General features: G+C 40.8%; 2 protein-coding genes across 2 annotated transcripts in view; both read right to left on the bottom strand.

The window, feature by feature from the left end:
- LOC118427113 (polycystin-1-like) overlaps positions 1 to 566 on the bottom strand; it is a 32,659-nt gene extending 32,093 nt beyond the window's left edge. Inside the window, exon 1 of the mRNA XM_035836749.1 lies at positions 425 to 566. Coding sequence (XP_035692642.1) covers positions 425 to 535 — 111 coding nt within the window. The 5' untranslated portion in view covers positions 536 to 566. The remainder of the gene's footprint in view (positions 1 to 424) is intronic.
- A 317-nt stretch (positions 567 to 883) lies between these two features.
- LOC118427112 overlaps positions 884 to 17,629 on the bottom strand; it is a 42,329-nt gene continuing 25,583 nt past the window's right edge. Inside the window, exons 17-34 of the mRNA XM_035836748.1 lie at positions 17,298 to 17,456; positions 16,192 to 16,309; positions 15,308 to 15,937; positions 15,108 to 15,188; positions 14,327 to 14,496; positions 13,915 to 14,061; positions 12,965 to 13,115; positions 11,878 to 12,324; positions 11,148 to 11,321; positions 10,165 to 10,617; positions 9,326 to 9,522; positions 8,174 to 8,320; positions 7,508 to 7,670; positions 6,762 to 7,214; positions 5,897 to 6,096; positions 1,970 to 2,111; positions 1,092 to 1,250; positions 884 to 888 (exon numbers count right to left, since the gene is read on the bottom strand). Of these exons, the coding sequence (XP_035692641.1) occupies positions 884 to 888; positions 1,092 to 1,250; positions 1,970 to 2,111; positions 5,897 to 6,096; positions 6,762 to 7,214; positions 7,508 to 7,670; positions 8,174 to 8,320; positions 9,326 to 9,522; positions 10,165 to 10,617; positions 11,148 to 11,321; positions 11,878 to 12,324; positions 12,965 to 13,115; positions 13,915 to 14,061; positions 14,327 to 14,496; positions 15,108 to 15,188; positions 15,308 to 15,937; positions 16,192 to 16,309; positions 17,298 to 17,456 (3,996 nt within the window). The remainder of the gene's footprint in view (positions 889 to 1,091; positions 1,251 to 1,969; positions 2,112 to 5,896; positions 6,097 to 6,761; positions 7,215 to 7,507; positions 7,671 to 8,173; positions 8,321 to 9,325; positions 9,523 to 10,164; positions 10,618 to 11,147; positions 11,322 to 11,877; positions 12,325 to 12,964; positions 13,116 to 13,914; positions 14,062 to 14,326; positions 14,497 to 15,107; positions 15,189 to 15,307; positions 15,938 to 16,191; positions 16,310 to 17,297; positions 17,457 to 17,629) is intronic.

Raw genomic sequence — 17,629 nt, 5'->3', positions numbered from 1 at the left:
AACTTCCTAGACGCTAGTTATTAGATTATAATTATTTCTGCCTCATTAAAAAGTATTCCTGTACTGTCCAATATTAGTAAATTTGAAGATACACGTTTGTAGCTTTCATCATTATTTACATTGAAAACACAATTTCATTGCAGATGTCTGTACTAAATGCGATGTATTTTCTCTTGGAAAGAATGTTAGGGGCAATACATTTTTATGACGTCATCCATATGGTCCAACAAAATCAAATCATATTTTTCGATTAGTTTGTACTCATCCAACAACATTCAGTACAATTCTTTCAAAATCAATTTGAGGAGACAAAACAATGGAAAGTCAAAATGCCAGTTTTACTATGGAGAATACATTTAACACAGTTGTTCCAAATGACTTGATGGTGTTGGTTCAAACATACTTGAATGCTGTACCAACGTACCTGAAAATCAACTACGATGTACGGAGGTTCATCAGCCGTGGTAGTTATAGCCATGCCTGTCCAGCCATTCCTGTCCATGAGAACTCCTTTCCCATCTGGTGACACGACCATGGATGGATAGCTGGGGATCCAGTTTTCAAGCATCCCTAATAAACAACCATAAGAGAATTGTACACTCTTAGAAACTTACTTTTACAGTCTGTTTTAAAACACATCATTGGTATGGTTGATAATTGTTAGTTTTAGTCATCGTGTGTAACGTTTATTGACAAGAATGTTATATTGTATATGTTTAGGTTGCTATCTAAGACTAAAACTAACATAATTCAACCAGTTTTACGGCAAGGTATAACAGGCTGCAATGTTGTTTTAGTATCTATATGCATGTATGTCGTCGTCGTCGTCGTCGTCGTCGTGGTTCTCCTGTCGCATGTGTATGAATAAACCATTCTATAATACTTATACTGTATATCAATAATCGCTCCTTTATCAGTGGTTGAACACTTTTCTTGGGTTCATTAATTGATGAAAGTAGAAAATATGTCACATCAGCTATTAAAGTTAGCAATATCATTGTCATTATCACTGGGGTAAAGGTGAATACAACAGTGATATGAATCACTTGACATCAATTTTGTGCTCGCACTCAAAGATTGACCACTCTTGCCTTCAGTTTGTGCTAATGTCTCCAAGTCCTTCAGTCCCTCGAAGAAGTTCATGTGTTTGATCCGGAATTCCATGGACGTTTGTGGCACGGCTGTTCCCCTTCCTATGAACACCTCATTGTTGGACTTCTGCCCTGCACTACAACCGTCGCAGGGAATACCTGCATCAGCGTAGAAAAGTAATCATATAAACAACTTCACAAGGATTACTAAGTATTACAATTATAGTGTAATAAATTACTATAGCAGCTCATCTGTCTTCCAACAGAAAGGTACATGACTTTGTATACACGGATCAAATTGTCAATGACCTCTGTCACTTTCTTCAGAATCATTACTGATGACCATTCACTTCAGAATGTAAACTCGCGAGAGTTACAGACACGTGATTTTACCAACACGTGATCTTGCTTGCAGACTTCATCAATTGGACAAACGTTAAAAATTTGAAAGAGAGTTTAAAACAGCTGTCTACTTTCTTTACAACAGAAAGACACCCAGACCACCAATTGGCTTTCAGTAGACGATGCTATGAATGTTGTCCATATACAATCACGATCACTGTACATATGTAAATATTCTCTTTTGGAGCTGCATCTCTAAGTACCATAGTCAGTACAATGTGAACCAGTCAAAATTGCCCTAAGGAAGGTGACAGACGTTCACCGAAACTGCAGTTGAGATAAAACAATGTCTGTCTAAAAGAGTCTCTTTCTTCGGTGACTTGCCTGAAGTTACCACCCTGATGAAACTATTCATGGATGTACAAGCATGAAGATCATTTTCATGTCATTGAAGGATTTCTGGATTATATAAAAATGGTTGTAATATGACCAATATCTAAGTCATAATGAAGATGAGCATTTGGATAGACACAAACCTGCAGCATCTCTCAAAATGACAACCCCATCCAGTTGGACAGTCAAGCCTACTGACGGGTGCCAGCTGAAGGAAATGTCCGTCCATTCGGGCCTCATATCAAAACGAACTTTCCACAAGGACGGTCCATCGTTCACGCCAACCTATATGTCCAACAAGAAATGGGAATTTTTCAAATAAGTATAACTTCATGAATGCTAGGATTTCATAAAATGGAAAGACACTCATCATAGTTTACCTCATGATATATTTCAATGAAGAGGATTAGCAAACCGTGCGTGTATGTGTCTTTGGCAATACTTAATGAAATAATAAACAAGCGTTCGCAGAACTCAACCTTCGTGAAATGGGTGATGGTGCGGTGGTGGAGGGTTTATTTGTAGACGTGTCATTGGCTAGCTTAACAGTATTTATGTTGTTGGAATTATACATGGATTTTGATGTGTTTGGTTGTGTTGCATGGTTTATTGGGAGTGGAATAATTGGTTTGGACAGATTGTGGTGGTATTTGGGTGCTATGACGACGAGGTTGTTTTATTTGGATGGTGAAAGTTTTGAGTGTGGTTTGTTAATGCGGTCGTTACGTTATTGTGTGTGAGCTTCCTTTAGTTATGTGTTGTCCGCAGAGCGTCGCTTGTAAGTGGAAGTGAGAAGGCGAGGTGTTGAGAGGATGTTGTTGGTTTTAAATATGAAACTGTGAGGTGCATGTCAGGATGAGCGTATTCTACGTCAGGCCGACATTATTGGAGACTTTTGTATGTCATTAAGAATCTAAACGGCAAGTTACTTGGAATCTTGGCAGTAGGTGGTCAATGTTATCTGTGAAATGCATTGAGAAGTTGTAGAATATAAGGCGAAGACACAGGGTTTGTAGTTTTTACTATGGAATGGAATGTATGTGTACGTTATGGCCTGCTACAAATTGTGTAAAATGGAACCGTGTCTCTACGATTTACGGGAGCTGAAGAAGGCCTGCCTACGCTTTTTGGGAGAAAATAGGGAGGTGCGCCGAAAAAAGGTTTTAGGCAGTAGGCTGTATTTTAAAAGTATTCTATTATCCATCCTTTCTTGTCTGTGCACATGACACAAACTGTCCCTGTCCATTCATTTCCATGGACAAAGAAAATACCTTTCATGGTCTTTTAAAGATAAAGACTTATATTGACTGGGCTAAAATCGACTGTTGCATCAAAATGTCAATAAAATAACACATAAAACAATAACGTTGACCACATCAACGCCGTCATTGGTGAGATCCACATAAATGATCTTCACATCCCCAGCGAACACCTCCAAAATGTGATGGCTGGTGTCGTCACGGAATGCTCCTCCTCAGGTACATAAAAGTATAACTTCCATTTTGGGCTTGCGACTTGGAACTCATGGAACTTTTCAGATGACCCCTTGTCTCTTACCCAATCGTTTTAATAACCTATCGGTACAACTGACATGAATCTGCTAACTAGCACTTGCGACCTACCCTAGATTAAATTGCAGAGAAATCAAGACATCAAAGTATAACTATCCATCTGGGCTTGCGACTTGTGACTCATGGAACTTTTGACATGACCCCGTGCGTGTCTCTCACCTAATCGTTCTCGCGACATATCAGTACAAATGACGCGCTTATGTTAATTACCACTTGTGACCTATATACTCTACATTACATTGCTGGGAAAACAAGACATAAACGTATAACTTCTATTTTGGGCTTGCGACTTGGAACTCATTGAAATTCTGACATGACCCCGTGTCTCTTGCCCAAACGTTCTCGCCACATATCAGTACAATGGCGGGATTATGCTAATTGGCACTTGTGACCCACCTTTAATTAATCGCTGGGAAATCCAGACATGAAAGTACAAATAATATATATGGGCTTGCGCCTTGCAACTCATGGAACTTTTGAGATGATCCCGCCGTGTCCCTTACATATGATCAGGAAAGGCGACAATCTTCGAAGGGAAAAATTTGCCGCAAGGAAAGCCAATTATTGAATTTTCAGCGGATTTCTTTGGACATAGGAATGTTCAGAGGTCTCATAACTTTGACAACTTCTAGATAAAGTTCACCAACACGTTGCAAATGGACATAAAAACCAAATGGTGAGTTGATAAAATTTCAACTTTGAGATGTACATCGCATGTATTTGTCCAAGTATTGACTTTTCCGGGTAGAGTGGTTAATTTCCAACCATTTAGCCAGGTTATGGGAGCCCTACTGACGACCATGACAAGCCGCGCGTCGCCCGGTGAATTCATTCCAGCTGGCCCAAGTCCTGCCGTGGCGGGAACGCTTTATCCGCCCGCACGGGGCTTATCAGTCAATAGGACTATTTATTAAATAAATAAATAAATAAATAAATAGGACTATACGCCTCGCGACACCTTTTCTGTCCGGGATAACATACGGGATGCATAATTTCTTCCTTGGATGAGAGACCAAATGCTTATCCAACAAGAAATTTGTCCGATTTCAGCAGGTAGGATAACAAATCCACCACCGGGAGCAAATGTATCAATGGTTGCAACAATGATGATGTAACATGCAGTCCACTACATTGTGTATCCCATATGTCTAATGTACAATCCCTATAAACAATCTCATCAATGACTACAAGTTACTGTGAAAAACAAACCCTGCTTTGTTCAACAATGTATTGTACGGTAGTAACTGTTACATGTACAACCCTTTTAAAACGTATAATATAGGCCCCTGTAAACAATATCATCATTGCCCTTATTCATTGCCCTTAATCTACAGATTATCAAATCTTATAGGAAACATTTACACCCCATCATGTATAATGTACTGTCCCTATAGTACCATTGTCTTGTAATCGTCTGGTATATATAAGTCGTGCTGTCCTCTATTGCGCAACTATGACCTTTGGGGTCACTTCCTGTGGGGACGGGGCCCATGCACAACTGCACGCAGAATGACGTAACTCCTAAATATAAACCACTATTGCGTAATCGCCACACTTAGCACACTACACACTATTTTCCACGTACAAACATCCCCTGCAAAACCGTCAGAAGCCACTAGACGAAAAGACACCTCGTACGTTTCATCTCCTTCTCAAGAACTACCCACATACCAAAAATCAGATCAATCTGCCATGGTCTTACGCAGCTGGACTGTTCACAGACACGCCATATATAAGGTTTGTACACATACCTATTATATCATGCAAATTAACTCCTAATTTGCATAACAATTATACAATTATGTACATCATGACGTAAGCTGTCAGCATACCTACAGTCATTAACATCCATCAACCTCTTCTTGCATTATTCCTTCTCAAAACCTAAAACAAGAATTACTTTCAACGCCCCTGCGAAACCCCTAGGTGGCCAAAACTTACACACCTTACTATGCTTTTACACAGCTACCTACCACTTACAAATCATCACCCAAACAAGTCCCAAACAAAAAATAGCAAAACCGGAAGTTCTGCTGCAGTACCATAACACACCGCTAGAGCGCCCTGCCGTAACGCAATTCCCGCCATTCCTTCGTCATGTCTAATCCTACCCACATACCAAATATCAAAACAATCCATCCACGCGTTCCCTAGTTATCAGGCTGACAAACGACCCCCTGACATCAAAACAACACTGACTTTAAACCCTTCGTTTCACGAAGGGAATCAGGAATGCATAGAAACTACAAGATGTTGCTATTACTACATTGCTCATTTTGAGAGATTCAGATAAGTGCAGGAAGATACCTTTTATAATGACTTTATTCCACACGTCTTACATGTAGTATAGGACCAGAAGGGATGGAACGAGTATAACGTTTCTTTGCTGAGCTACTTTGGTCAGTATTGGCTGAGTTACTTAATATTCAAAGTACTATGATAGACTTTTACAGTGGTTTTGTGCAGTGTTATCTTATTGGTAATACAATAGTCACCAACCTCAAACAACCGATCAACGTATTCAAAGAAGAAGCCCCTTGAGCTGTGACTTCCTCCTCCCGAAGACAGAATCACCTGGTCACCAGTTCCCTTGTTGTGCCGAAATGACAGAGCCAGAGTAAAGCCCTGCAGGCAGAGCTGTGGATCGGTAAGGCAGGTTCCTGCATGGTGGCCGAGTGACGTCCACTGAGAGGCAGCCGCTATGACGAGAAAAACGTAACGGCCATAATGAAGATGGATAAGGACTTAAGTGGAAAGGGTCACAGTGACTTAACTTGGGTCCCACTCCTTCCCCGCCACCCGAACCACTGTAGCAGTCCAGAAGTCCCTGTCCAACATCGCTCCTCCCATGCTGTCCGGTTCTAGTTCTGTGCCCCTTACTAGCACAATATCCTCACAATACTTCATCAGAAATTTCCTCCTTTGCTGACTGCTAGGAGGGTCAGCGTTTACTTTTAGGAAAGGACTCCCTGGTACATATATTTAGAGAACCTATAGTCCATATGGAAAACAACACATCAGCGACCTCCCCCAACCCCAAGTAAATGCTTGCGCTCATAGACGCCTGCAAAGGGCACATTATCTTTATTGCAAGTTCATTCACGATGGCTAATTGCAAAGTAAAGCAGTAGTGGTATACATAATAATTGTATACTTAACAGATAAGGAAAATGAGATTTATTGATAAATCGAAAGGGAAATAGCGTCTAAATCTATTTCTACTTAAGCTATTTATCAGCACATTAGCATCAATTTTTCCTATATCAGCACAATAACATTTTGTCGTGCAAAAACATACCAACAAAAAATTAAAACATATCCTGGCCCACGAACCAAAACTGAGCATCACACTCTAGATTCTTACCTTCTTGTATATTATATAGACTGTTGGAGTAAACTTCTACTTCACATAAATTCAAAACTCTCCTTGTTGTGAGTGGTACCAGCCGTATCCCCACGTATCTTCCTTCCATTCCACCACAATAAACCGTTAGGCTGCTCTGTGTGATAGTCATGTTGTAGTTTCCTCCACACTTTTCATTTTCCTCTACATTTGGAGAGTGCCCAATGTGGATATTGAACGGATTAATCATCAACGTTTGGGCATCCAGTCTGTTGTAGATGACTACTCTATCAACGGGAGTCACATTTCCTAAATCCACAGACCACCAGGGAGCATACTCTACATTAGTGTGCATGCATGAATAGCTTTGCCAGTTCTGTACTCTGTTTCCGTCCACTGCCCTGGAGGAGACGCCACCGTGAACTGTAGAAGACTGGCTGGTAGGTTTTCCCTTTGCCACGTTGGTGTCCATCCCTGCCAAATCATAAGAAAAGACTGGTCCAAGCTTTGGAAGCAAATTATTACATGCACAATCCAATCCAAAAGAAAATTGAATGACTGACATCAATGCAAACATCTATAATACTAGGTAAAACTGACGTAACAAACTGACGTAACAAACAGGTTCATTGGGCATTTTGCTTTGACATAAAGCATTATAGATGTTGGATTATTACAGCAATCATAGTTAAAATATCCAGTGTCCTCTAAGAGCCAAATGAATTATTGCGTTTAGACAAATGGTAGACAAATGGAGACAAACTTACAGATACGTCCTAGGTTAGGTTCCTTGCTGCAAGCAAGAATTTCAACCCTCATACGTATCTTGTTTTTCCATGTCTGAGGCAAAAACCGTACATAGCGTGTAGCAACAGGAGCGGGCAGAGTAGCAGTCACGATGGTGTTTCGGTCAAAGTTCCCTTCAAAGATCTAAAGTAGAAAAATACCATGTTAATCATGACCAACAAAAATCTTCCTGCAACGTATGATCCACTGCACACTGAGTCACGTGTTCTATCTGCATAACGTGACGTCACGGCAGCAGTGGACAGTTCATTTATTAAAAAATACTGTTTTTGACTTAAGCTGCAGCTGCATGTAGTAAGACAAGTGCTGTTTAGTAGAAAATTTGGGTGAGTTCAATTTTTTTGTGTTGGATATAACAGTTACATGTAAACTAGATTATATATCTTTTCTAGTAAATTCAGTAAGTAGTGTCGTGTGTTCAAACCCCGTTGAAGAAGTAGTTACCATTGCCCTCCAAAGGAATTACCTTTTAAAAGAAGGGATTAACAACTACCAGAATGAATTCGAAAGTGTAATGATTTCTAAACTTATGTCATTCTTATACCCAGCGCCTCGATTTGGCAACAGTTTAAAATTTTAGCTGGTTTTTAAATGAAAGGAATGAAAACAACAGATAATGTTCCCACCTGCTCGACACCTGATTGGTCCATTTGGGTAACCCAATTACTTCCATCCATACTGAATTGCAGTTTATATGACGTGACCCATTCTGATGCCTCAGAGCTGCCCTGTGTGATGACTCCAGTGACGGAAAGCGCCAGCCCTACCTCCACCTGAAAGATTGGAGAATTGCACGATCTAAATCATTCATTGACGACAAGAAAGTTTGTCCATGGTTAGCATTAAAATTTCGAATTCAAAAACAAAATAAAAGGTAATTGATTTTCGTAATTTTTTGTCACATTTCAAATCATTGTTAATACTAGGAACATGAAGATGTATTGATTGATATCTACACATTTCCGTCATGAATTCAAGTATTAGTCAATTTGTTGTGCTCTTAATTTTCTGTCTTCAATGTCATTTTCATCTGAAAGGAAAAGTCCACGGTGAATTCAACAATGGCTGTCACTAAACTCCGGATTAGTTGCCACAAGTTACATATCGAAACTGGAAGGCACAACCGCACCCCTCTGCAGCATAGAGTCTGCCAATTTTGTGATTTGCAACAAGTAGAAGATGAACAGCATTTTATTTTACACTGTAAACTGTACCATAATGAACGGATTGTGCTTTATGAATATATAAGAAAAGAGTTCCCATATTTTGCACACCTTAATGCAACGGATAAATTTCTATTTTTGATGCGCCTAGACAAACCCTGTATATCAAACATTATCTGTTCCTATATCTACACCTGTACAAAGAAGCGAGAAGATGTCGACCATCCTGTTAGCTTAGTACCTTCAGCTAGTTAATTGTATCTTGTTGTTTTTGCATATGTTTGTTATGTCTGTTATCAGTCATGTCTGTTATCAGTGACCTGTACCTAGCCCGTCGAGGCATGAATGTACAATAAAGGTCTTTCATTCATTCAATAATACAGATATATACAATAATACAGTCTTTCTTTTAACGGATATGTTCAATGCAAGACCATGCGAACAATTCTGATGAAAACTGCTGGATAACAGTTGAAACGTCTGACCGTTTCCAAAACCATATCCCGTTGCTTGAGTACGTAACTACTTTTGGGCGTAGCTTATTACCTGGATGTCTAATCTACATCGACTCTACAACATCATTCAATCTACCATAGACCAATAAATTGAAATCACCTGAAGCCATTGGTTTATGTTGTCTTGCGATGGTCCCCAGCCCCCCTCTGTACCACTAAAACCGTACTGATTCAGCCTTCCGTAGATTGCGTCGTAGTTGGAACCGGCGCGGGAGGACGCAGTAATTTTGTCGTTTGGAAGGGAGCCCGATTCCATACCCACTGGTTGTGGTATGGAACATTGTATTCCCTTCGTCACTGGTAATAAAAAGAGATCAAGTTCATAGGTAGTAGCATATATGTCTTGAACTTGGATATCCCACGGGCACTGGCGTAATTATGACTGGCACATGAGATGGACAAGGAGTTTGCTCAGTAGAAAAGGGTCACAATATGTCATTGAAACTTTCCTGTGCAGACTCCTAGTGTCGGTGTTTATTTGTATGGTGCGTAGGCGTTCAGAAACGATATCCCGGCATATAGAAACTTGGCCCGTGTTGAAAATCTCAAATCAGTGCCCCAACCCACGACCACCACACCCCGAAAAATAAATACTGACGCTCATAGACATCTACAATGAGGATCTAATAATCATCCATATCAGCACATTAAATTACCATCAATTTATTGCTAATTCAGTTATATTACAAAATTATAAAAAAGCATATCATATCTATATGGCCGGTATAACCGCCGTTCGGTGTAACACACCAGCTTCGTAAGCACGAGGCGCAGCAGCAGCTGGTTATATTACACCGAACGACTCGTTACCCCTAACTTTTGCACATCTATCTGCAAGCGTTCTTTAAAACTACCCAGAGAAGATGCCCCTACTGTACTTGGTGATAACAAATTCCACTCTACAATAATGAAACTGAGCACCACACTCTAGATTCTTACCTTGTTGTACATTACTAATACTGCTGGAGTAGACTTCCACTTCACATACATGTAAAACTCTCGTTGTTGAGAGCGGTACCAGCTTTATCCCCACGTATCTTCCTTCCATTCCACCGCAATAAGCCGTTAGGGTGCTCTGCGTTAAAGTCATGTTGTAATCTCCTCCACACTTTCCATTTTCCTCTACATTTGGAGAGTTCCCAATGTGGATATTGAACGGATTGATGTACAACGGATTGCCGTCCAGTCTATTGTAGATGACCACTCTATCAACGGGGCCCACATTTCCTAAATCCACAGACCACCAGGGAGCATACTCTACATTAGTGTGCATGCATGAATAGCTTTGCCAGTTCTGTGCTCTGTTTCCGTCCACTGCCCTGGAGGAGACACCACCGTGGCCTGTACTGGACTGTCTGGTAGGTTTTCCCTCCGCCACGTTGAAGTCCCCCCCTGCAGGTTTAAAACAAATCAAGCTATCAGACAAGATCAGCAAACTGCAGCTGTGGACAGAGAAGAACAAAGACCTGTTGGGAGCCAGATCCTCAAACGAAAATGGTCCTGCAAGCTGGATAGGGCACAAATTCAGGAAACCACCACACTACAATCAGAATTTCCGGGGAATACTGGTTACTGACACATCCGCGAAACTTGACATGCTCGGGCCATATACAGGAATATCTGGCCACGATGAATATCTCCATATCTCGGTCTCGAATATCTCCATATATTCCTGGACATGGTTGAGTGTGGTGGTTTGTGGGACCCGCACACGGCGTGTCCTGGGAAGTGGCTGAGTGTGAAGGGGCAGTGTGGATTTAGGAATTACTACTGGTAACGGTACAGAACTCAGTATAAAGGTCACCCTGGAATAAAGAAACTGAAAACTTCTCTCTCTGTTCCTTATTTCTGGTATCAACAAAGCTTTTTCAGCATCACACAGCAGGTCCTAACATGGAACCCACAGGGTAGTATACACAAACCTTCCTTCCTGGACTCCACACAGTTTGGACAAGCACAATGATCCGCAGTGTCACCACAGAACATCACCATGGAGCAGCAAGGGTTGCCGTGCGAAGGGTGGCATTCAGCGGGTCTGCCGTCTGGCGCAGGGTAACCCAGTCCACATTGATTATCATTGCGCCACCTCACAACACCTTTTGCATGAAATAAATATAAAACTGACGTTAGGAAGCAGTTGCGCATGCAAAATGTTCAATTTCCACAAGCTAAAGAAAACTATGTCTATGAATGGTTCCAAGGTGTTCTGCTTCTAAATGTCCCGAAAAAACAAAACCGATACAAAACAAAATACAATCTCTTCTATCGATTAAACCCCACAAAACGCACATATTGTTGTTTTTTCATCATTGTGTACAGAAATCTAGCATTTGTATGTGGTTTAACGTGGTTCAACCGATGCAAAGTACAAAATTTTAGAACGTATAAACATGTTCTGTAGTCACCCGACAGAAACTGCAAAAGCATCAAGCCAAAATATCTACAACACAATATTTGCTTTTTTTTTAAATTACGTAACAGGCACAACTACTGCTGCAGTATTTCACCTTAGAGGGTCGAAACTTACAACCAAAGACAGCATACCTAAACGTAATAAGGGATTTACAAGTCTCAATGTAGTGCAAATTTTGACACTGTACTGTGAGAATTCAAAATGGCAGCGGTATCTGAAATGGGCCAATTGCCACTTACCTTGTTGTGCCAGGTTCAAACTGGTAGAGTAAACTTCCACCTCACACAGATTTAGGATTCTATTCCCTGGCAGGCGGATTCCAACGTATCTTCCCTCCATTCCACCACAGTATACAGTCACTGCAGCCTGTCCCCTCGCGATGATATGGTCTTCTCCACACTTATCGTTTTCATGTACATTTACATTCGACCCGATGTGAACATTGAACGGATTTATCCTGTGCTCAGTCACCCGATCCTGTCGGTTGTAGATAACTACTCTGTCTATTGGTGTCACCTGCCCTAGATCCACAGACCACCAAGGGTCATTTTCGGCGACAGTGTGTATGCACGAGTCGCTATCGGAGTACGGTCTTTTGTTGGAGTCTACTGCCTTGTAGGAGTCCCAACCCGGTGTCGTACTGGACTGGGTTGTAGATTTTCCGATCGCAATGTTGGTGTCAATGCCTGAAAATACCAGCAGTTAATCATTATGTTAGATGAAAATTCTGAATAATATGTTCAACATTCATTTATGCTTAAAAATGTTTGCTGGATCCTAGTGCGGATCACTGTCATTTTCTTCAGAACATTTTGCGAAGTATTCCCACAACAAAGAGTCATGACAAAGATATGTTCATAAAGCATGACACACAAATATTGCACTTAAACTGGAAGACAATTGAAAGCCTAAGTTTTCTTTTGTCAAGTCACGAGATCTTTCATTAATATCTTGAACTATCCTGTTATGAAACCGCCTGGTAAATGAACACTGGCAAATCAGTCTCTTTCACAGAGGTTGTATGAAGCCTTTGCCAATTACTTACATTATACGGCATACATTATATATACAATGTCATGTAGTTGGCTTAGTGCTCGGTCCCATACGTCATGAAGTTTTGACATATGATTTTGATTCAAGTAGGCTGTGTCATAACCAACCACCGATAAGGCTTTAACACAGCCTTTTGTGGATGAAGACAGCTGAACTCTGCAAGAAACATGCATGGCTTCCCAAACATTGCCTTACGTGATCGAACGACAATTGTACTGTGTGATCCGGGCAGCTGAGACATTGGCACGTATTAAACACCATCACAATACTTACTCTTTGTCTCCCCTACAGATCCAAAAACCTCTACCCTCATACAGATGCCTGCGTTCCACGTTTTGGGAATGAAGCGGACAAACCGAGAAACCACGACTTGGTCCAGGACATGCCGTACGATGGTGCTGGTGTCGTCATTCCCAACAAACACCTGTGGTGGTTGGTATAACCTCATATCAGTTTAAAACTAAATTATAGTATACAGCAATATTGTTATTCATTCCATTCCATTCCATTCCATTCCATTCCTGGTTGCCTTGTGCAAGTGCTAATTAGAACCTTTGGCCATGTTGGCTTTATCATATATATGACATCTGTGGCTGTTTCAAAGAAACTTTCAACCATACTGTAAATCGTACAAAGCAGTTGCACAATGAGCAAATACATGTACATTTGTACAAGTTATATGCTTTAGGTTGAAAAGGTATTGGGAAATGTATACTGATGTCACAGAATGCCAAGGTCTATTCCACAGTCAAAGAAGAAGATGTGAAAAATGAAGACTTTGTTGTTTACCATGCTCCAGTGTATTTTTTGTTCAACCTTTCTACCCACTTGCTTTCATATTGAAGGCAACATTTTTGGCCAAACTTTTTTTTATTCAGACGCATCAGTTCAAGTGTTCCCAGATGATGCCATCCATATAATTAAATCAGCATGGCCTTACATGGTATTACTGGTTTATGCACGTATGATAACCTAATAAATGTTTAGTATTGCTCTGACGTGCATGAATATTGTCCTACTACGTACATCATAGGCTCATGCACTTCACCATATTGCATTAGCTAGTTATATATATATATAGGACACCATATCAATGTCAGATATTGTACACATTTCTGGACATCAGAGATACATTCTCAAAAGCACAACTTTCATTATTGACATTTAAAGTGGAAAACGTCTTTGTCGTATCAAAGTCACCACTCTGATGTTAAGGATTGTACCGTAGGGCTGCCGTCACTCTCGACACTGTAGACGGAAAACTCTTCACCGTCCAGACTGAAGGATAGGTGGTATGACGTCACCCTTCCTGAGTCACTATGTCCCTGCGTCAATACACCTTTGACGTAGGTTCTTCGCCCCAAGTCAACCTAGATGAATGCAAGTAACAAAAACAGTTTATGTAAATAATCATAAACTCCCATTCGTAGATACATGTAACATTTTTTTTTTCAAATAGTACCATGATATTGGCAATCAGCAATATGAATAAAGAGATAAAAGCATGCAACTAATCATACATACAGTACCGGCATCGTAAAGTTCACCGTAAATTACGACAAGCGTAATCGTGTACGCAAAGTAAAACAAAACTACTAAATACTGAGGTCAGATACATCATGGTCATGATCTCACCTGTAGCCATTGGTCAGCTCCAGTTGCACACCAGCCTCCACCATTGGGGTCATCGACCCTGCTCATTGTATTCAGGCGGCTGGCTGCTGGATTCGTGTTCCAATGAGTGGCCGAGAGCTGGTCATCGGAGATGCCCCATGACTCCATTCCAAGCGGTATAAAGTCACCATCTGAAAGTATTGACAGGTGACATATCGAAATCATTGACCTGGAAGCACGCAAGGCCAACAGAAAGATTAAGGAGGCCATCAACATCCAGCTGGAAGGTGCGAAGCTGAACCGCAATGAGGGTTGGGAGCTGCCCAAGTCCTACTTACCCCTACTCCGCAAGGAGGCGGGGAGAGGGCACAGATGATCTACGCAAGCCAGACCTAGTCTCGCACTGTCTCGCAAGATCGAGACTACGTTACTCTCCGTGAACAAGATGGACTGTTAACTGTCGAAAATTTAGAGGTATGTACCTTACCTTTCAAAACAGTCATTGCTTGAAGAAAATTTGGAGTAACTGACAAGTGAAGAGATTCATAACTCACGTAGGTGCACAGTTGATAGAATTTTCATGAAACAGTGACTACTGATAGCCATAGAATATTTGGAGGTACGTGTGTTTGTTTACCTTTAAAAAGTAGTCACTGTTTGATGAAAACCTTGAATATTCAGCATATAGGTACCTATCTGAGTAATAGGGCAGTGCGATGTGTCTTACTTGTACAACTTTTCCATCGCTATCATCCAATTTCAAACAAAATATCTTTGACGCACGGAGAGACAATATAAATACCTGCATATCCATTTAAGTGAAGTCCGTCAGGGTTGCTGGAAAAGTCCCACTTGTGTTCCTCATGTGCTCCCGTAAGTTCCTCTGAAAAATGATTTTCAATAGAAATCAGCCTCCTAAGAATTTAGAATAACACCAAGCAGGATGGTATGCTTTCAATTTTCAATGTCGATTATGTTAAACTTCTGTACATTTTTACTCACCAAGTGCTCTCGTTGTCGGTATGACACCATCCCAGAAGAGCACACTTTTGAGTGAGAACAGTGGGCCTTCAGTACCGCTATCTGCCCCAAGTGCTTCTACCACTCCGTCGGAATATTCTGCCCAGCTTTCCTGTTCCTGCCTATTGTTACCAACAGGGTCTCCATTGACATGAACTGACAGATTCTCATCCACCCACTTGGCCAGTACCAGCATCGGTTTGTGACAAGAGATTGATATGTTAACTATTGCAACTATTCCTGCAGGCAAAATTGTACTGACGGACAGATATGCCTCTTCAGATGTACTGTTGACGAGAGAGACCCATATACCTTTCTCAGCTATGGTCAGCACCAAAGTAGAGCCTTGTAACTCACGGTCCACCGTAAGCCAGAAGCCTAAGGTAAACGCTGATCCTATCCTTAGACCATTGTAAGAATATTGTAGGAAAGTCCTGTAGCTGAGAATCTGTAATGATCCGTCTTCCACAGAAAAGGCTGTGTCATTTGACTCTTGGTATGACACGGGTGCAGGTAAGGTTGGATCGTACTTGATGTTTACCACCTTTGAGCCTGGTGCAAGTCCTCCACAAAGCATGCACAGCGTCGGTATGGTCGATCCCAAAGGAGATCCTAAAGTGTTGATATATAGAGAGAGTTACATTAATAGGAGCGTGTATGAAATTGCTGTGCAATGAAGTTCTTCATTGAGCTGTTGATAAGTATAATCATATCCAATGCCAATAAAATGTTCAAGTCTTACCATTGATATCATCTGACGTCTTTCAAATCACAAGTGTTCAAGTATTGTACTAAGAAATCCTACTAAGTTAGCAATGCACGCAAATGGTACAACATGGTAATGGTATAAGTAAAATGATACTGACGGAAAGCGATGAAGACTTCTTCTGCTGTGAGCTGTCTCTCAATGAATCTGAACTCATCCAGCATCATTGTGCTAGGCAGTGAGGATATATGTGCAGCGTAGCGGGCACCAAATGCAGCCTTGCAAAGGGGAAATAAAAATCCATGACCATCCTTCCCAATGTATCAATGCTGTTAGAACTTTGCAGATAAGCAGATTCATAACCACGGGTGATTTTGCTACAAGTTATACTTTGTCCCTATGACATACAACCTCAATTTAGCTTTCTTAAAATGACCGTGTCAACGCCCTTAGGGAAGGCACTAAACATGACTTTCCCATCCTTGTCAAGTATCAGGGTGAGGAAGTGGATGAAGTTGTCCTAACGTAAGTTAAGTTTTGGCATCATCTTCATCCTAACCATAGCATCATCCAAACTTTAGACAGCCGGGAGATGGCAAAAGTTGTCCTAAGTTATGACGTCATTCTAACCATGACATTATGCAAACTTCGGACAGCCAACCTGTTGGTATGCACAGTTGTCCGACGTTGGCCAAAGTTATGACGTCAATATGAATTAGATCAAGATCTATATATAACATGTCGTTGTGTGTAACATAGCCAGCCACTGCCAAGTGCTAAAAAATTAAATATAAATGTATATGTGCCAATATATTTAAAGCTATCTTTAGTACACGGCCCCTTTTAATACACGGGGGCCGGGTGGATGGCAGAAGTTGTCTTATGTTATGCAATTATCGATGGCGCAAAGTTTTTTTAATTACATAATTATTGTTTTTACGTCTGATAAGTTCAGCTTCACTTATTTGCTCCTAAGGGTTAAATCAATACTGACAATTGAAATTGACAAATAAATTCTGATACTATTTTCAGCCCTGAAGACAGGGGCCATTTTTTTTACAACATCACAATTTTCAGCACTGAGGACAGGGGCATTTCCACAACTTCACCATTTCCGGTCAAAACATTAAAAATCAAAGACCTCACCACTTTCAAACTGAAGGCAACTTTTTTCTTGGTCAATCTTTTTTTCCTTGGCATGCCCACATCACTATTATTAGTGTTTCCTGAGGATGTCATCATATAATCAAATCAATATTGCCTTACCTTGATTCCACTACGATCGATCGGCTCCTCTGCTCTGTCCACAGGATCGGTTGACGTTTTATAAAACATTCCATCCAGGAAGAGGGAAACAGACGCGTTTTTAGGGTTGAAGCCAAAAGCCACGTGGGTCCATCGGTATATGTAAGGTGGAAACGTCACCTGGCATACGAAAAAAAAAAAACATCGCATAAATGTATATTTTTCCTCTGGCTCAGCCTTAGCTGTTTGTATGTTTGTACCAGAAATGATGTTACTTGTCATGTAAAGTAACGCATCAAGTCTCCCATACTGCTTGCTACAAGAATCGGATAAAATACTGAATGTACCAAATT

This window comes from Branchiostoma floridae, chromosome 12 (assembly GCF_000003815.2).
Source record: "Branchiostoma floridae strain S238N-H82 chromosome 12, Bfl_VNyyK, whole genome shotgun sequence".
NCBI lineage: Eukaryota > Metazoa > Chordata > Leptocardii > Amphioxiformes > Branchiostomatidae > Branchiostoma > Branchiostoma floridae.
This window is presented reverse-complemented; position numbering and strand designations above follow the sequence as displayed.